Source organism: Meles meles, chromosome 2 (assembly GCF_922984935.1).
Source record: "Meles meles chromosome 2, mMelMel3.1 paternal haplotype, whole genome shotgun sequence".
Lineage (NCBI taxonomy): Eukaryota > Metazoa > Chordata > Mammalia > Carnivora > Mustelidae > Meles > Meles meles.
Genome location: NC_060067.1, coordinates 13,034,226 through 13,055,858, shown reverse-complemented (window position 1 = coordinate 13,055,858; position 21,633 = coordinate 13,034,226). Strand labels below are relative to the sequence as shown.

The window sequence follows — 21,633 nt, the reverse complement described above, 5'->3', positions numbered from 1 at the left end:
GAAAAAGTTCAGCCAGAGAGACAAGCAAGGATCAGATCATGGACCTGAAGGTGGTGACAAAGTACTGATAATTCTAAGAGTTATAGGAACCCACTGGACAACTTTAAATATAGGTAGTGTCTTTCATTTACTGTGTCTATCTTACTTTTGGGTTCTTTCTTCCCTGCATATGTGCTATTCTGTTCCTTACACACACCCTTTCTGCCTCAAATATTCTCTCTTCCTCTGTGTTTCTAACCTCCTCTTTTTGCAGCTGCTGGCATTACCATTTATGGAAACCTTTCAAGGCTTTCTCCCTCTTTTAAGGTCCAATTCCCTTCACTGCAATCCCATTCCAGTTAGAAGCAACCTTGAAGCTTCCTCTACATATTTCGCTATATAACAAACTTGGTCATGTTCTATTTCATGTTCTGGCTATCTGTGCCACTTTGTCCTTCTCCCCACCTCAGCTGCCCAGTCTCATACAATGCTGTATGTCTTGTCATTGCCAATAGAGTCAATTCCTCCATAATCTAAATTTTAATCACCCAACTCTGCAACTACCACCACTCTTTTTTCCAACTCACTGCCTTAGTACCCCACTGGGACTTATAAACCACACATCCTACTATGTTTTCACTGTCTCCCATCACCCTCATGTTGGCATTGCTCTCTTACTTGGCATAAAGCCCATGGTCCCTAATTATACTCATTCCTGGCATTCCTGGCATTACACCCTCAGTCTTGTAGTCTACTCTCTATATATCATAATCATATACCATGGTTAAAAACAAATTTCACCTATTTTGTGTTTATACAAATATGGCTGGGTAAAAAATACTCAATTTTGCGGATGAGTCTCATTTTAAATTGCAGGAGCACTGACTTCAAGTTGGCCTCAGTGCTTCCTAGACATCATACTTCCTTAGTTATTCTCTCTTTCTCCTACTGTGAGAAATAGAAGATTATTTCATAACTTCTCTTCTCAAATCTTTAATAGCTTCTCTTTCATCTCACCCTCAGCTGATGGCCTTAAAACCATTTCACTGAGAAAATAGAAATAATTAGAAGATAGCATCCATTAACCCATCAGCTATCACCATTGTGCCTTTTTTTTTTTTTTTAAATCTCTTATTTCTGTGCCCGTGTTCTCGGTCTTTCTTCTACTTACAACAGTAATGTTTAACACAGTGTTTGTCCCAATGTGGGCAATAAATTCTTCTTTGAAGTGACATTGCTCTGCTTTCTTCAGAGACATTGAAATTTAAGTGAAGGGTATATAGAATAAGGAGTGAAAATATTGGGTTCTAGTCTTGTCTTCCTACAATTTGTCAGAATCACTTCGAAAAGAGGTCAAGAATTAAGACATTATCTAGATAATTAAGAGGAAAATCTCCTACTTTCTCTAATTGCCCAGATGGTTTTCTCAATATCCCACTCATCTGTTTAATCTGTCCTGTATACGATCTGTCCCATATTAAGAGGGTCTCTGGGTTGATGTCTCATGGGAAGAAGAACCTGATAGTAGCTGATTTATTGGGTTGCACCTTAATGTATGCATCATGCACTCTTATGGGTCAGGCTCTTAAGAATATGTTTGAGGACAACACAGCGTTACACTATTTTCTGAATTTTTGCATGATATTTCACCTCTTCTAGCCAATCCTGCATGTATCTCATAGTCTTCAACAAAAAATGGGCAATGTTTTTCTTACATTACTTTTTTTTTTAAGAGGTTGCTTTAATCACAGTAGCTTCACCAGCTCTCTGAAGAGAGGTTGATCACCTGTGTGGGTTGGAAAAGAGCCCTGTTTGTTTTCAGACAAAATGCCTTTGCACTCACTAGTCACGTAACCTCACCTCATTTATTAGAGCCTGAATTTATTAATCTGGAAAATGCAGATGACTCCTACAGAGATATGAGAATGAATAAAGAGCAAGTGCTTGCTTGATGTTAGCTATTGCTATCAGGCTTGAATGAAGACGACTTGCTGATCCTACTGAACAAAATGGGATGGTTTGAAAAGTGTAAAAAAAAAAAGAAATGAAAAGAAAAGGAAAGAAAGAAAGAAAAAAAGAAAAAGAAAAAAAAAGTGTAAACATTTTTCTCTGACCAAGGCAGTCCAGTCACTGCACAGCAATCACACTCATTTGGGAGAGTCCTGTCGATGTGGTAACCAAGTGTACAGATAGTTCTCTCATCTCGTTTCCTATTACTCATCTTCACATTTCAGTGGCAAAATACCTGCCCAAGGATGACTGTATTACTTCAGTTAAATATAAATGGCATTTCTATATATCTGATAAGCTATCTTTAATTGTTGGGAGTTCTTTCTGTCTGTGTTTGATAAAATTTACACAGTGTAATCAGAGCCTCGTGAGGGTGGTTCTAGAGACTCTTAGGGCCCCTGAGAAGATAGGGAGTGGTCCTTTACTCAAAGATGCCCCACCTTATTTCAAACAGGTTTGGGAGAACAAAGGGTGAAGTGGAAGGGTAGAAGGGTGAGGCAGAGGTCACCCTAACAATAATAATAATGATGATAATAGTTTTCATTTATATAGCACTTCAGAGTTTTTAAAGAGCTTTAGCTTTACCCTGTAACCCTTGATCCATCCCACATCTACTAAAGTTCACATAGTAAATATTATTTGCTCATTTTTCACTTGAGGCTATAAGAATTTACTCAAGAACATAAAAGTACTAATTATTTGAGCCCACTTAAGTTCCTTATCTTCTACTTATGAGCATTTTCCTCCGTGGACCACAGGTCTTAATCCAAAATTACTACAGCAATGACCAACGGGGTGTGTTAGAAAAATAGAAGCTTGGGAAGGTAAATTTTGCGAGCAGAATTATACTAAAGAACAATTTTATTTTCAGCCTCAGTACAAAGATCTGGAAGAACCCCAAGAATCAGAAAAGTAGTACATGACAACAATTAAGAGCTTCTAGTACTTTGTGGAGTAACCATATCAACTATGGCCTTACAGTTGAACTGGTCAGCAGACCATGTAGGAGAAGCATGCTTGAATCACATGTCTCGAGATAGTGAGATCACTAGCTGTCTGGGCTGTGACCTTCACAGCACCCCAAAAAGAGGGAGAGGCCAGAAAATGGTTATTCCTGTTGGAGAGACATAAAATTCTTTGGGGAAGAGACAATTCACTTATAAGTGGGACACAATTAACCATTCTGTTGGGTCTGTTCTCTGAAATCTGAGTAGGAGTTCAAGTCAAAGAAGTATTATAAACCTCTAGAAAAATCACCTGATCATTTCTTATACAATGCATCTGACATTAGGGTCATTATAAAATCCTACTAATACATTCTCAGTGGCACCTTCATTGAGCCCATTAACAATGATAACCTTTTAACTTTGTAATATTTTATAGTTTTCATGGTGTTTATCTCAAATATCAGTACAGTGGTAAAAACAGGTCTTACGTATGGTCTAATGACACATAGGTATTAACTAGAAGAATTTTTATTCAGGTATTCTGACCCTCAACCTGTGTTTCTTCCATGCTATTTGCTCCAAACTGCTATTTATTTTGGAATGGGAGTATTTCAGTAATCTGGATTTTAATTTATCAGTTCTTTATAAAATAGAGAATATTTAGAGAAGGCAAGATTATTTTCCCAGAGAGTCGGCATTTGAGCTTGAATTGCAATAATTACAGAGAATTCCATTTGATAAACTTGAAAGGATTGGCAAATTCAGGTTTTTACTATCAAAGCATATTTAATTGCAGTCATTATAAAAAGCAACAATGAAACCTAAAAATAAAAGAAAATGTCTTCCTTGTTTGTGATATATTTTTATGAGCGCTGAAGCATATAAGTACCCTTCATAATAAACACACAAAATGAGGATTTGATTTAAAAAGTAGGGCTTCTAATCTGCATTTTCTTGAAGATGTCAACCTGGTCAAAAACAAAACAAAACAAAACAAATCAAAACAACTATTACATTAACCAAGGAGGCATTCTGCATTGTTAGTCTAATGATCCTAGTCTAAAATTGCCCTCTCCCACTTCCCTATTTATATAATATCTACTCATCTTTAAGACCTTATTCAAGTGCTCTATTTGAAGTGTTCAAATTCTGTCCTGCTTAAAATTAGTTGTTTTGAGTTGTTTTCCAAATTTCAGTTGCAATATCATAATTTTTCACTGTAAGCACTATCTCTATGTCAATTTTCTTAAATTTTTAAAATGAACTTATTTTTAATATAGCCAATCCCTAAGCAATAATACCCACCAATACTGAGTTTGATAGAGTAGCTTTATTTTCTCAATCATACATTAAAATAAATCCTACCTAAAGTCATTTCATATTATCATCAGCACAAGTATTTCTTTTAGGTAACGCTGCTGACGTGACATTGATTATACCTGTACTTAACATTTATTCATTTTAAAATTGTGTTATATTTATTACTATTTACTCTCTCAATCTTTCCTTTACCAGAAATCAGGTTTCCTTTAACCCCCTATCAGGTACCCAATTAATAGGCTTGTCCTTGGTAGAAGTCGAGTACATTCATTGTTCTTATTGTTGAAATAAAATAACATTAATTTCATCTTATTAGTACTTATATTCTTGGTTTGCATAAGAAATATTCTCAGTATCCATTCACTACAACCCCTGTGTATGAGTTTGAAATTTGATGTCTGGTTCATTTACTAAAACTGAGGATCAAGACTGCATTTTACTCAGTCATATGTCAATATCTAGGAAATTTGGAAGGTATTTTTTCTCAGATGGCTAATAAACTGGGAAACAGCATACAGACTGTGCTGCGAATTCATGAAATAAGGTTAACTGTGGATGGATTAGGCAATGTACATCCAGGTTACAAACTGTTCTTTGACAAGTCTATAAAAAATAATTATTGCACACTACTGATTCCTACAGGGACATTTGAAATATTGTACTATGCCTACATTATTCAAAAGAACTAAAAACAAAACAAAACAAAAAAACATTGTGTTTTACTTAAATGCCACACCAAGAGAAGACCTCTCCTTTTAAAAACTTCCCTGTTCGAATACATTTTGTCTTTTTCACTGTTTTAAGTTGTTCGATAATAACCATTGATAAAAAATTGATAATTTTGCTTATAAACTTCATGGAGCTAAGAAATATAAGTCATTCCACATGATCTTGACTGATTTTTACTTTTTGCTTCCATATTTTTGAATGAGATATTCACAAAATGATATGTAGAACTCGACATCATCAAAGGAAACAGTAATCTGACCACTTTAAAAAAAATGAGGGGAAAAGCTAATGATGGATCAAATCTTCTGTTTATCCATTTTTCATAACTAAAATGAAAGTTGAGTGTCAAACTGGAAAGTTTATGTTACAAATATGAAAAGGAGTAAGTAGGTTAACTTATAAACATGAACAAAACTCTTCAATATGCATTTTTTTTCCATTTTATTAATCTAGCAGTTTTACTTTAGCATTTAAAAATGATTACTGAGTTTATACTAATGTCAGGTACTTCTGGGAACTGAGATTATAGCAGTGAACAAGCCAGATACTGTATCAAATTCATTTTTGTATTTTTATCACCTAGCATTCGGTGGTGCTCGAGACTTTTCTCTGTTGAAATAATAGGAAACAAGGAAGACTCTGAGAAGAATCTTAAAGAAGATTAACTAACATTTAAGATATGGGCAAGGAATAAAAAGTCTGAACACCACAGAGGGAAATAAGGAGGAAGGCAAAATGTGATATGACAATGAAAGATAGAGGATGTTCTTTTTTTTTTTTTTTTTATGTTCTAGGAAGGATTGATCCATAGTGTCATGTGCTGTTGAGAAATCGAATATGATGAAAATTTTAAGAAACCCATAGAGTTAAGCAGTAGTGAATCACTGTGACCACGACAGGAGAAAGAACAGAGTAATGGCATTATAAAGCAAATGTTAGTGGATCTGAGGAAAAATTGGGAGTGAAAAGACAGGACAGCAGATATAATTTTTTTTCCATGAATTTGACTATGGATGGGAACAGAGAGATAAGTCAGCAAGGCGTATGGGGTTGATGGAGGAATTTTTTTGTCTTATGAATGGAACAGTTTTGCAGATGCTTACAGTGCTGTTAACTAGCTAATAGAGATCTTGAGTTTGGGAGGATATTTGAAGGATCCTGGATTCTAAACTTGGGTTCCTGCATATCAAATTCCCATTTGTAGGGGTCAAAAGTGGTCATGAATTGATATTTCATATGGTTAAACCTAGTAGTTTAGAGAACTTGGATGCACTGTAGGCATCCTCTTAGAGTTGAATGGATATAGATAGGTTTGTTGGTTCGATGTCAGGAAGTTGAAGGAATTTTCATGTAATTGTTCAGTCACATTAGTAGAAACGTGAGAGGGCGGGTGGTAAGAATTGGAAATTTGAAGGTGCTGGAGGAGGTGGAGATAGTCATTGTGGAAAATGGAAGTACAGATGAGGGGGATGTAATAGGAATGTTGGTTACTGCTCAGTCCTCACTTGTGGACTTTCTTGTGAATTTTCTGTGCATTTTTCAGTGGTCTGGGCAGGGGTGAGTCATTGCTCAGATAGCCATAGCCTCTCTAGAATTTATCCAGGTTTGAGTGATGAAAAACACAGGACAATAGAATTTAATGGGGTTTGGCATCATTAAAAATTTGTTGAGGGACACGTGGGTGGCTCAGTTGGTTAAGTGTCTGCCTTGGGCTCAAGTCATGATCCCAGAGTCCTGGGGTTGACCCCCCATTGCATCAGGCTCCCTGCTTAGTGGGGAGTCTGCTTATCCCTCTCCTTTTCCTCCTTCCTCCACTTGTGCTCTTTTGGGTGCTCTCTCTTTCTCTTTCTCAAATAAACAAAAATCTTCACAAAAATTTGTTGAAATGATGAACATAAGGATCATAAGAAAAACAAAAAAGAACATGTATGTGTGTGATGGGGGTGGCAACTGATGGGTATGAAGAATTGGCAAATTTTGGGGACACCTGGCTGGCTCAGTCAGTAGAGCATGCGATTCTTGATCTTGGGATTGTAAATTCGAGCCCCACGTTGGGTGTAGAGATTATTTAAAAAATAAAATCTTCAAAAAAAAAAGAATTTAGAGATTAGGAAAGAAAATGAATTAAAAAAAAATACACTTATGCATTAGCTAAGGGTATTTTTTAGCTAAGTTATGCATTAACTAAGACTTCAAGAAGGAAGGTTAGAATATGGATAGTTGTCCAAAGTTATGATTCACAAAGTGTAATTCCAAGTCATGACAAAGTCTAGGAGTAGACATGAGAGTAGTACTTGAAGAGAATATTATAGAGATGAGGATATCAAGGAAATAAATGACTAAGATGTTGTAGATCAAGCATAGGCCCTGATGTTTCCTAGGGTAGAGGCAAGACTTAAAGTAGAGAAAGAGATGGGGAAGCATGTGCCAGTCTTCATTAAGGCGGGGGGTGGGGCGCATACTCATGGATCCATAGGGACCACCATACAGAAGGAAAGAGAACAGAGAGTAAACTATATGAGGCTCAGAGAAACAAGCCAGTTTGCAAGAGCATTTACATGGATGTGGAGAGCAATGGTCCCAGGTTGCATCAGAGAGTCAGGAGGACAAAGAGTAAATCTTCAACAGTGAACCCTTACTTGAGATGGTTGTAAAAAATAATGTGTCCTAAAGATATGCAAAAAGAAAAGTTTACGATGTAGAGAAGTTTGTTAAGGAATGCCATGCCAGAAATTGTGAAAGTGCAAATTACTTATCCTAAAGAAACAATTTCGAATGTGTGCAAAATTAGACAGAAGGATGTTCATTATTACAGTGTTGTTTACAATATATGTGTCCATTTTACCGAGATTGGAAAATAAAAAAATAGAAGAGCTTTAAATTAAAGATATCTAGAATGACATTTTCCTATAAAAATATTTAACCATAGAAAAACAGATGTTTATATCTTATTAAGTCTTATTTTTAAAAAATATATAAAAAGGAAAATACAAATGTATATCCATGTATAATGTGTGGGTGTTCTGATAAAACTTTAATTGGGTTTTTAAACTTGGAATTATGTGACTTCAGAGATACAAATCACTCCTACTTAGGTTAGGGGCCATCTGTTGTCTCATTTTTTTTATCTCGTCCTAGTCCTACATTGACAGTGCTGAATTCCGAGAGCCCAAGGCACTATTACAGAAGATGAGGGAAATCTGTCATTTAAGTGACAAATTTGGTTTCCAAATTAAAAATCAACTAACAATCTTTTTATGCCTATTGTTATAAGACCCAAACTTGATTTATTAATCAATGTGGGGAAGAACTTAAAATCCATCAATGGGTGTTACTACATGAAAAGAGACTCTAAGGGTTTGCCAGAGGCAGTAAGGGAGACAAGGAGAATGAGTGAAGGTGATCAAAAGGTACAAACTGCCACTTATAAAATAAAGTCATGGAAATGTACAGCAAAGCAACTATATTGTATATTTGGATGCTACTAAGAGAGTAGAACTTAAAAGTTCTCATCACAAGAAAAAATTGTAACTGTATGGTGGTGGATGTTAACTAGATTTATTGTAGTGATCATTTCATAATGTAGACAAATATCAAATCATTACATTGTATATCTGAAACTAAGACAATATTATATGTCAATTATAGATCGATTAAAAAAGTGACTAATATTTTTGTGTGAGACAGAGAGAAATGTAAAATTACTCAAAACCTCATTGTAGGAATAAGATAATCCAAGGAATCTATCTCGTAGTTACTCAGTTTTAGGAAAGAAAACAATGACTAAAATTATAAATGTATTTACACCTATTTATATCACTATATCTAATTTTTATCACTAATACAGAGTGACTTACTAGAAGAGTAAATAAAATATTTGTTTATATTTCTGTGGAAAATATTTCTGTGGAAAAAGTCTTGAAAGAGATATGAAATCCAGTTAAGTCAAATGGAGAAATTCCAAATAACCCGTACCTGATGAGTTAGTTGGATATTAGTCTCACATAAATTTGAAGAACAATTAAACTGTTCAATTAACATATTACGTGCCAAGAATTCTACTAGGTACTAACATGTACAAAAAAAGAATAGGTATATTTTCTTCACATTATTAACAGGAGACAAAAACTAATTAAGGTTTATTGTATACTTCAATGGAGAAAACTCTGAGATTCAACTACACTGAGACATGGATTATCAATGGGAAGAGTAGGGACAGTTTTTCAACACTGCCCCCGCTGATCCAAGTACCCTTACCACTTACCATCCCTGGGAGCCTCAAAACTAAGAAAAACCAAAACCAATATGGCAAAACTCCATAAAGCAGATATAGTGATTTATCTGAATAGGGATACGGACAGTAGAATTTGTACGAATTTTGGACCCAGATCAGAAAATTTTGACAATCTTGAGACTATCAAGAAATAGGAATGGAGAGGTCTAAATGGTTTCTTAGTCTATTAATCAGAGGAAGGTCTTTTGCTTTTCCCAGATTTTTATTTCAGCCTGTTTTCCCCATCTGTGTCCTTTTGTGTCGCTTTCATTTCTCTCTTTATCTTTCTGATAGATTTCTTTTGCCTTTAACCAGCTGTAATACACAATTGACATTTGCATGAGCCTTAAAAGAAACTGAATTAAAACTGTATGCTTATTCATCCCTATCCCTATGCCTCTGATGCCCAAAATGGTGACTGGTACATAGTAATTCTTTTTTTTTTTTTTTTTTTTTTTTTATCCCAGAGGGACAGAGAGTGAGGGGGGTGGAGGAGCAAAGGGAGAAGGAGAGAGAGAACATTAAGCAGGCTTCATGACCAGCATGGACACTGACACAGGGCTCGATCTCAAGACCCTGAGATCATGGCCTGAGCCAAAATCAAGAGTCGGACACAACTGACTGAGCTACCCAGGCACAAAGAAATTGAAGAGCAAAAAAGAGGAAAAAGATAGGCTCAATTCAGTTATCTTTATTATATGGAATCACCACTTTTTTCCCCTACAGAATGGAGATATTTTTAAGTAAAAATAAAAATAATATTAATAATGATCATCATCCCACTTCTATCTTCTATTACATTCTATTTAAAAAGTAAATCCTAATGTACGCCAGTATAGAAATAAAATCAAATTAAGTGTGAAAAGTTGTTTTTGTTCCTTTGTTTTGTGTTGTCTTTTAACAGTCTAAATATATTAATGTGTGGCTTCTAAAGTGAGCAGGCAGAAAGGGGAACATTTTGAATGACTGTAGAGAATAAAATCTGTTGGGGGATTGTGATCAAGAATTGAGTTTTACACACAATATCCAATTAACAAAGGCTATAGTAAACCTCTCGTTAAACATCTTTAGAAAAGACATTTGTAATTCCCTCATTATCTTGAGTAATTTGTACTGATTGATTCATATTTGTACATAAAGAATGTTCAAAGTTGAGAAAAATGTAAAATGGGTCAGATGGGGAGTGCGAACTAAAAAATGTCTAAGATTTATTTTCTATAGACTTCATTCCAAATCTATTAAAATACAAAAATTTTAAGATTATTTGATCTTACCTGCTTTTTACATTCTTATGTATAATTTTTCTTATATTGTTCTTTAAATTTTTATTTTAAAAAGCAAAGGATTTCTCAAAGGACATTAAGATTCTTATTCATTTTTTGAAGCTTTAATGATGTTTATCAATTTCAGAATCGGTAAATACAATACTTCCTATACAACTTGTGTATTTCCTCTCCAATGTGTCAATTAAATGCATACTTTAGAAATATCACAAACAATATTATATATTGTAGAGTCTTGATAAGAGTGAGAAAACACTTTCTGCCTTGCCACATCCTTCCACTCCTACAAATTTACACAATGTTACCTCAGGCTCTCTGTTTTCCCTTCCTCTCTCTGTGATTATCCCATTTGCATGTTAAAATTTCCAATGAAAATCCAACTTGTTAAACTTTTCAAATCCTAAATATGAAATTGTTAGCATGGTTTCCTAAAATAAAAAGCATTAACATTACTACTAGGGTGTTATTATTTTCTTTAACAATAAAGGAAAAAAAGGTCTATTAAATTCCCAGTAAGGATAATGTTCAGAATAAGAAACCACAACCTGAATCAACTCTTTCAAACATGACATCAAGTTAAACTTACTGATACATCGTACACTGCAGGGAAACACACTCCTCCAAGTCCGTGTGCCTTGTGCTTTCTTGTCGAATGAGCAGCATCCTGGGCATTCCTTCAGATTTGTAAGCTGACTAAAGAAAGAATGCTTCAGGATTTAGAATAAACTAGTTTAACAAGTTGGGATGGGTGAATTTTAACCAATAGCAGGGTTTGAAGTGAAGAATCACTTGATAAGTCTTTGCTGCAGGAAGTAAGAATTTCCTGGTTCTGGCTAATGAAAATAAATGAGAAACAATATTGCATTCAAAACCGAACCAACACCCTTGAAAACGTGGATTTGTCTTTCAAGGGGTGTCACTTTTTGTTGAGTCACTACAAGTCTCGTCTTCAGGCCCCGCTGTTCATCTTGAAAGGCAAGTGTGAAACAGGATCAGAGGTTTCCGTGAAGCATTTGATAGCCCTTGACTTCTTTTCTTAGTTTCTTGGACTTGAAGTTTTCTTTTCTGTCCATCCAGTCCTTTTTTCCCCCATCATGTCTTTACCCACACACCTAAAATTTCCTTTCCCTTCTTTCTAGCACAGTTCTCAATTCAAACTTCACCTGGCTTTAAGATTCAAATAATTTAACTAGAATCTGTCTATACAGAAACCGTAGACTTTGAAAGCCTACGTTCTAAGATGACTCCTCCAGGATGATATCTTCTAATTCTCCTGGCTCTCACACTATCTGAATAGCCCCTGACCCATGCTTTCCCTTAGGCAGGCATCTAGTTTTCATTTTGCTTATTTTCAGGTCTATAGATCCATTTCTCCTGTTGGAGAGAGAAAGATTTGAGGCCAGAAACTTTGATGTCTTTGAATGAATGCACTTCCCAGAACCTGTGCAAACTCTTTGACATTCAGTACTTACTAAGTCTGTCTTTTAGTCAGTTTGACAATGCATAGTCACTCATATTTCCATCCCTCTTTTGTTTTGAAAAAAAGTTTTTGGCAAAACAAAAACATATAATTACAATCAATAAATGAGCATATGGATGGAATGTTCAAGTTAGCTAATAAATAAAAGTTTTATATCTTTGTCAATTTTTCTATTAATGTGTAACAAATTACTATAAGCTCAGGCACTTAAAACAATAGCCACTTATTATCTATTTTTATTCTGGAATAAAAATCAGAAGTCCAGGCAAGCTCAACTTTGTTCTCTGCTTGCTATGCCAAAGGCTGAAAGCAAGGTGTGAATTTAGCTGGGTTCCTTTGTGCAGAATATGGTGAGAAATCCTGTCCCAGCTCATTCAGGCTGTTGGCAGAGTTGAGTTCCTTGTAGAAAGACTAAGTTCCTTGTTTCTTTGCTGCCTGTCAGCCGGGGCTGTCCTGCTCCTAGAGGCTACCTGCAATCCCTGATACATGGTTCTTTCCATCTTCAAGCCAGAAATAGCATCTTCTCATACTTAGAATCTATGACTTTTTAGCTATCAGGAAGAGAAAATTCTCTACTTTGAAAGGATTAGATTAGACTTATCTGGAAAATCTCCTTTTTTATTAATTCAAAGTCAACTGATAAGTAACCTTAATCATATCTACAAAATTCCTTTTGCCAGGTAATGTAACATTATGGATATGATATCTCAGTCTTAGTAGATTTTAGTGAAAATCTAACATCACAGACTCTGGGGATATGGCTAGTGGTTACAACAGTTTCAGAAAGAAAACTTGCTAAAATAATAAGGAGGGAAAAGCTTCTATGCAAAAGGTTTTATTTGTATTTATTTGTATTTGTTATGTATAACATCACAGTGCATTTAAAGCCCTAGAAATACCTTTTTAAAAACTAAAGGGAAGAAACCAAGATGAGGGATTAAAATGGAAAACAGGAAAAGGATAATCATGAAATTTTTGAACATCAAAAAAAAATGGATTTTGTTTTTTCACCATAGGTGGAAGGCTCTTAATTTCTTTTTATGCCATTTCTTTTTTTGACTGGCTGGTGAAGACTCTGGATCCCTTCTCATAATAATATTTTTTAGATACATAAAATAGAATACACAGAATTATAGAGAAACCAATATATAGCAATATTGCTATTGAAAAATTTTAAAATTTATGATAGAGTAATAAATATGTTTTTCTATTAACATATTAAATCACAAGATATAGCAGTCTTAACATAATTTCAAAGTTGTGATGAGCATAAACATTTTTTGATATATATGTAATAACTGTTAAATGAAATAAAGACATCTACAGTCTTTCTTGGTGACAAAGTCACTGTAGCTTACGTTACTATTTTTATTTTTATTTATTTTTTGCCTATTTTATAATAGAAAGAAACAGTAAATTTCTGTTAAAAGTAAGTGAAAATAAAGTTAAGACAGTTGTTTCTATCCAAGTTTTGGGTCTACGACCATATAACCCTGAACACGCCGGATGTCATCTGTCCAAGTTTTGGGCTCTATATTAAGTATCTCTGCTGTAGAAGATGGAGAAAATAGAGGTATTTGAAATAGAAGTGCAGGAGAATGGACTATAGGACATCAAGATTGAAGAAGGAAGATCATTTTGAAGTTCCTCCAAAAATCCAAGGAGGAGATGATGGAAGTGGAATAGAAGTTAGAGTCATTTTGATTTATGATTTCAAAGAATTGAGGCTAGGTGTGGATCATCCACTTGGATGTCGATATTGACCACAATGAAGACAGGAGTTCAAGAGAGGAGTTTATTTTGAACAGATACCTACTACCTCAATAAATGTGGGCAATGATCAAGAGGTTGGCGGTAATTAGGAGGAGGAATCTCCTCCTCCTCCTCCTCCTCTCGTGGTGTAGCTAGAGGCATGAGCTTATATACTAAAAATAATACTATATGTTTTTATATTAGTGTGTAGCAGTAATTTTTGGAAGACTACACAATTATTTGGAAGCTTTTAGTTACATGTAGTCAGTAGCAGAGAGATGTTAAACCAGGAGGGAAGACAAAGAGCAATATGACGAAAAGGAAAAGAAACCCCAGGCATAATGGGAGAGAAGCAAAGGTGGAAAGGACGGGTGACGACAGTGCCCTTCACTTAGTGCAGTGTTAGGAGGGTTCATGGAGGACGCCTTGGTTTATAGTTTATGGCCCTGGTATAAAAGTTAGTTGGCAGCACAATAACATATCATTCTGGTCAAGGTCTTTGGAGTGTAGCTATTTGATGTACCAACTCAAAGGTAGCCATTAAAAAATGATTATACCAAACTACATAGTCACTGAAAAATACGTAATCTCAGATGAAAAAAGACATAATTTTATATGTACTGTATGTCAACTTTTTAAGATATACGTAAGAATATACACAAATATTGGAATATAAAAAAAGTAGAAATAGTTAAGCTGATACCATGGCGTTCCCTCTGTCTCTCAAAAAGTATGTTATAATGTTCCTGTAGTATTTTTTTAAGGGGATATATAAATCATCCATTTCTTTACTTTAAAGACTACTTTTGTTCAGTAGACCAACTATTTCCTTTTCTCTAAAATTTCTATCAAGTTGCTGGTGTTTAATATTTGTCTTTCCAAAGGTTTGATTTTTTACTTTCAGATTCTATTTATCTCTCTTCTCCATGTTTAAATTCCCCTTTCCTTCATGGCATCTCAGCCTGTTCATTCGGCTTCCCAATTCTCTTTCCCTAAGGATTATCACTTGTAGGGAAAACACTCGTGGATTGAACACTGATCTCAAGAATTCAGTAATCTCCACGATGATCTAAACAGGAAAATATATGTTTGGGGTTTAACAAAAAGTGATTGTTTTGAATACTGTGAAAGATTTCAAAGGTGAAGTAAGCATTGCTAATAGAGTCATTCAAAATAGGGTCTGGAAGACCCTGAGAAAGCAGGCCTACGCATGCTTCCTCTTTCCATTTTTGGAACACCACGGATTCTTTGTCAGCTGCAACTTGTCAGTTGCACCTGGTCCACATTCTGGAACACACTCTTTCACTTTGGACTAAAACAGATAATCTAACATCTGTTAGCTAAACAGTAAGTAAACGTGTTGGATTGTTTAACTCTGTCAGCATAATTCCTTCAAAACAATTTATGTAACCTCGTGGTTTTTGTCATTGTAACTGCACTCCCCTGAGCATAATCTGGAGCACACTTCATTTCTGTGCACTGTGTCTCCTGGATTGCATTCCCTAAGGCCCCAAAGAAACACTTGTGGTTGCTTTACAACCTCTTCTTCTTGGTCGACAATACAGATGATGAAAGGTGGTGATTAAAACTATTAGGAAGGAAGTCCCATACATTTATGAAATTTCTCTTTCTGAAAATATTTGAAAAGGGGGCAACTGAACATCATTTACAGAGAATACCTAGGTTTTGGGGGTGGAAAGAGAAGAAAATCTGATGGGATGATCTCCTTATCTGTGAAACTATACTTTTAAATGAAATGTGGGAGATCGATTCTGTCAATGGAACGAAATGTATAAAAATAAATCTTCATAGGAAATCTATGACGACTGATTAGGATTCTCTTTATTGCATAGCTTTGTTACTTAAAATTTTTTTAATAATCCAGAATATAGACTAAAATATTACAAAGTCGAGTATTTAAAATATACTTTGTCAAATGCTCACTTTGGACTGATTTTGATATTTTCCATAGTCAACTACATAATAACTTTTAAAATGTTTCCAGTAGAAAAAAAAAATGATTCCAGTAGACTGATTATAGAGTTCTCCAATATATTATAGTAAAATATGCTTTGGATTATAATCATTTTTATTTTTTTTAGATTTTGTTTATTTTTTTGAGACAGAGAAAGAGAGAGAGGGTATGCAGGTGGGGGGCGGGGGAGGGACAGGCAGACTACACTGAGGGGGGACTTGATCTCATGCAGTGGGGTACTTGATCTCATGACCCTGAGATCATGACCTTGAACTGAAATCATAAGGCATGCAGGTGCCCCTGGATTATAATCATTCTTAAAGTCATCAAATAAAAAACAATTTCATTTGCCTCTTTTTCTTTTTGCAGTAAATTAATGTCAATAATCATTCATAGGAGTTGTATTATATATTATTTCTTTTCAAGCGAATGATATACATAATTTCAACAAAACAATAGTATTTGCAAAATATACAAAGCAACAGTATTGATAAATGAAAATGGTAACATTATATAAAAACTTAATAACTATCTTAGGGGAAGTTTGACATCAACTGTGCTGATACCAGTATCCAGTAATATGCTTTGCACTTTTCAAACAGGTTTTAAACATTCTCTGACTTTTGGATGTTATTATTCACAGGAAAGTTTCATAAACATCATGAGGTAGATAAATGAATGTTCCATTTTACAGATTGAAAGCAATAGGAAGCAAAATTTTATTTTTTAATGGTATGATGTGATTGCTTTGCTCTCATCTCTTATTAATATAGCTAAAACTTTAAGGCAAGGAAAATATTGAAACCTGTAAAAGGATGTTTATTGTATTTACAAAAACAGCTTAATCAAAAATTTTAATTTGCTGCATTTTAATGGGCTTTTTGTAGTCTTATCTGCTTATAAAACAAATTTTCTAGTGTGGCAGTAAAAAGACCAAAGAGAAAAACAGACATTTGCTATGTTAGCTGAATTCAAAAATCTTTTGTTGGTCCTCATTTAAAAACAGTACAGATTTTTAATTTATGCCATATTTAGGCTTTAAATTACTGCCAATTTAACGAGTTCTACAGCTTTGCCTCATTAAAATTATCCCCAGGTGTAGTTGGATATACTTTTAAGTGGTGGTGTTTGTCGTAATTATAAAACTGTTTTGGTCCAGTGATATTTTGTTGAAAACCACGTGAAATCTCACCTTTTCTTTCTTTTCGTTCCTTTTCTGTTTCTTTCTTTCTTTCTTTTGGAAGGAGAAACAATGGATGGGCAACAATCTAATTCCAGTGACTTCTAGAACCGCAGTGTTCCTGGCTAGTGACATCTCCATAACTCGGATGAGAGTAGTGGGGAGAAGACGAGACTAGCCAAGGCCAATTTCATTTTCATGATTTCATGAGGGGATGCCTTAGACATGTCCCCTCTCCCTCAAACAAACATATTAACAAAGTGACATATATATTCAGTTGAAAAGGGTAGTTTCCCATTAAGGTATTTTTGTCATTGTTGTTGAATTATGAATTTCACTGGGAGTTGGTTAAACACTGCAAAAATTTTGGTCCAGTCTTGGACCAAATCTTGCTCTATCATTCAAAACTAATGCTTTCGTTCTCATGGCACCCCAGTTCCATCAGGATTCGACAGGGATTATGTGCTGTATTATGTTTACTGTCCACTTAATGAATTTGACCTTTTAAAGCAATGCATGAAACAAATTGTAGTTTTTGTGTTTGTTTGTTTGAAATATGTATTACTGTAACATTTACAACACAGGAAGCAAAACCAAGTTTGCTTTTTTTTATGCACAATATTTTTGCAAAATTCACAAGGCTATGCTATTGATAAATAAATACATCAACACCGTAAAAAAAAAAGCCCCCTTTTACAGTCTAAATATATTTGCACCATCATCTGTAATGGTAACAGTTTACAATGATACACTTAGCAATTTTTAGCAGGCTTTAAACATTCTTTGACTTTTCAATTTATTATTCAACTGGAAAGCCTCACAACAATGCCATGAGGTAGATCATTTAATGTCCCATTTGGTAGGTGGCAAACATGAGGTAAAAGAAACTTGTGCAAGACACGCAGTTCATATGGGGCAGAGCCAAAACATGAGATAGCATCACTCAACATGTCAGATATCAGACGAAAAATAGGACATATAAATCACGTTTTAAAAATGTACTTTTCCAAAAATAAATCTACTTTTCCATTTTTCAGATTACTTATGGCCTTCTGTTTTTATTCTTCTCATTTGTGTTAAAATGTTATTGAATTGAATTGAGCATTGAATTATTTAAATCAGTGTACAGTTTCACAGGTACTTAGCAAAAAAGCTATCAGCCTTATGAAATGTAAATATAGTTACACAAAAGCACATATTCATTGTTATAGAACTTACATGGCAGAAATTTATTTATTTTGTAGACCGATTTTTTTTCCTGTTTCTACCAAAGACTGTATTTACCTTTTATATAAAAAGGTCTTTCTTCAATCAGACACATCTTAAATTTGCTAAATATTGTCCAGAAAGCTTTGGATATTTTTCTGCATATAAAAGGAAGTGTAAACATTTGGTTTTTTTTTTCTGATTTTTTCTATTGATATTTAGTTGATAGTGGTCATCAACTCAGAAATTTGGTGACATTTTCTTTTTAAAAGGAAAGTGTACATGGATGACGTCTTTAATTCTACCTTAATATTAAGACATAAATAACAGCTAGGAAATTTTTAAGGTTGTATTTATCTTGTTTGCATATATTGCTGCTAAATTCACATACATAGAAATTAACAAAACTTTGTCATTAAAAAAACAGAAAGGTTAGATTTTTCTCTGATAAATCGGAACAAATCTAGCACTTGAGATCTCACATCTGCACCCTGAAGATGAACACTGCTACATGTCTCTAGTCACAGCCCTGGTGACAGATGCCACGCAGCTGCAGCTGTGCCTATGAGCAGACACAGTCCCAAATATACTGAGATATCAAAAATGATTCTGAAAATCTAGTAGATCACTTAAAGTTTTTTTTTAAACAGTGTAATTTAAGTATTCTGAAACTAATTACATGATTCTAAGGAAGGGACGGTTTTTAAAAAGTATATTGTTTTATGGAGTCCAAGGTACATTAATAATAATTCATAGTAACTAGTCCCTATTGAGATACTGTGCACAGACACTGTTCCAAGTGCTTTACTTTCATCAATGCATTTAATCCTCATAACAACCATATGAGGTAGGTACTATTTTTATTCCTATTGTAGAGATGAGAGTTGTTAAGAAACCTGAGCAAGGGGGCGCCTGGGTGGCTCAGTGGATTAAGCCTCTGCCATTGGCTCAGGTCATGGACTCAGGGTTCTGGGATTGAGCCCCACATCCGGGCTCTCTGCTCAGCAGGGAGCAGGCTTCCCCCTTTCTCTCTGCCTACCTCTCTGCCTACTTGTGATCTCTCTCTCTGTAAAATAAATAAATAAAATCTTTAAAAAAAACAACAAAAAACCTGTGCAAGGACGCACAGTTCATATGGGGCAAAGCCAATATTTAAGCTTGGGCAGCCTGGTTCCAAAGCCTGTGCTCTCTACCACTAGACTCTGGGCTATATTTAAGCCCCAATGTCATTCACTCATTTGACAAATTAAATTAATTTATCTTAAAACTCACAGAAGCTTTCCTTTCTTCCATATACAGGAAACATCCATGCTGTGCTTAATATATATGAGGTACTGTCCTAAGTGCTTATACAAATCAATTCTCCTGACATGATAGATATCTGACCTGTCAGAGAGCTAAAGACTTACAGAGGTACCAGTTACCATCTGCTGATGTAGATATTTCTAAATAAATAATTGGATAGCTCATTCCACCAAAAATCTACGAGTGTTTTCCCTGCTGTTAATTTTTTGAAAGCAACTCTGCTAGCCTATGTGCCATCTGTTTTTCTCATACACATGGAAGAATGCTCCCAAGTTTCTTCTTTTTCCTTTTTTCTAACTTCAGTTGATATATAAATGACAAGATGATGTTAAAGAATAAATCAGAAATGTTTCTTAACAATACAACATGCTTCCTGAAGCCAGTTTTGCGAATATAACAATATTAACAGTAAGATCAGATATACTCAAACATGTTTTAAGTGGCGACTCTTCTTGTTAATTAATGATAATCCTTTGTATTATTATTCACAAACCCTGGCTGGAGTTCACGTTATATTGTAAATCCGTGCTTCTCCATTCTAGCCATTGAATGTCCAGCTATCAGTCCCAGAATGTTGAAACTCCGAATTCTCAGGGAGTGATATTTTGCAACAAGAGTTACAGGTGCTCCAGGGACAGTAGGTTTTTGGCAGCCCCAGCAGCTCCTCATATCCTGTGAAAAGTGATGTTCTTTGTCTTCCGTGGGGGAAACCATTTATAAATACTGATCTTATTAATAAGTATCACAGTTTCTCTTGTGAGTGAGGAGTTGGTGTTATTGCCGTTTGCTGTGTCTTCCTCCCTCAGGGCAGAGAAGGAGTTCAGTCACTTGTATGCAAAGACCACCTTGTGATACTAGATTGGTCTGAGTCAGGATTTCTTGACATCCAGAAAAACCACTGATCCAAACCACAGGATTATAAATTATATACCATATGCAGGCATTGCAGCTTCATGTGACATGGATGAAGTTCATGGACAATTCACACTAGATACCAGTCTTGGAGGCAATCCATTCTCGATACTGAGTCACTCTGGTGTAAACCCCAGGTTTTTTGGGAAGAGCACACGATTGTCCCCAACTTACTATACCAACTAAGTACCAGATGTCATGATTATCATAAACCAGCGGTCCACCAGAATCACCCTTGAAAAAAAAACCAAAAATATATTTAAAATTATTAACTCTAATTTAGGAGGAAGGTCATTACAATCCTCTCTCTTCCACAGGGGGGAAAAGAAAAGGAAATTAGTACATGGTATAGGCAGCCAGATTAGAGATAGATTATATAATGTTTCTCTGAATTGAGATACAATTTTGTCCTAAACATTAAAGTGCATTGTTTCCCAGAAAGACTAAACTTTATTCATGTGGAATTTTTACATTATTTCCTGGTTCAACATTCTTAGATTTTTTTTTGTTAGTTTGATTAGACACTTCATGCATGGCTTAGTAAGTACATACGTATATAAAATATTAAATATGAAGTTAACATTTGCAAGAATAGGTGGAAAGTTTTGATGCTCTCTGAATATCATTAGGTAGACTCTGTATTATAGATTGATTCTTGGTCTCCTTGTCTTTCATGCCCCTAATTCTAATTTATGCTTGCTTGCTTAATTTTATATAAGCCCCTTTAAATCTGTTTTGGGACAAGGACAATTATGTAAATAAACAGATACACATGTAGAGGTTGAAAGAGTGATCTTAGTCATTGAACTGTCAGGTTTCAGGACTAGCTCTATTAAGTACTGACTGTGTGACTTAGGATAAGATACTTAACTTCTCTGTGCCCCTTCTACCTCATTCATTTGTTCTTTTATCACCTATCTGTTGAGTTCCAATTATGTGTCCCAGGCATTTTGAAGGGCATTCAGGATTCAATGATAACTGAAAGTGAATGGTCCCCATACCATAAACTTGAAGTTTAGGTTATAAAAACATTAAACAAGCCCATAAATAAATGCAAAGTGACAGCTATGATAAATGCTAAGGAAACATACATAGGGGAATGTGACTGGTCAGGGAGGTCAAGAAAGTTTTTCTTGATGAGATGTAATTGAGTTGATATCTAAATGATTTAACCATGAAAAGGAAGGTGGTGATATAACATGTTCTAGGCAGAGCAAAAGACACTACAAATGCTCTGAAGCATGGAGGAGCCTGGTATACGCAAATGTCTGGGGAATAAAAA

At 34.9% G+C, this 21,633-nt stretch overlaps 1 protein-coding gene across 1 annotated transcript in view; it reads right to left on the bottom strand.

Annotated features, from left to right (window-relative positions):
* Positions 1-20,426: 20,426 nt before the first annotated feature.
* Positions 20,427-21,633, bottom strand: part of LOC123936790 (transmembrane protease serine 11F) — a 37,971-nt gene continuing 36,764 nt past the window's right edge. Inside the window, exon 10 of the mRNA XM_045997373.1 lies at positions 20,427-20,585. Coding sequence (XP_045853329.1) covers positions 20,427-20,585 — 159 coding nt within the window. The remainder of the gene's footprint in view (positions 20,586-21,633) is intronic.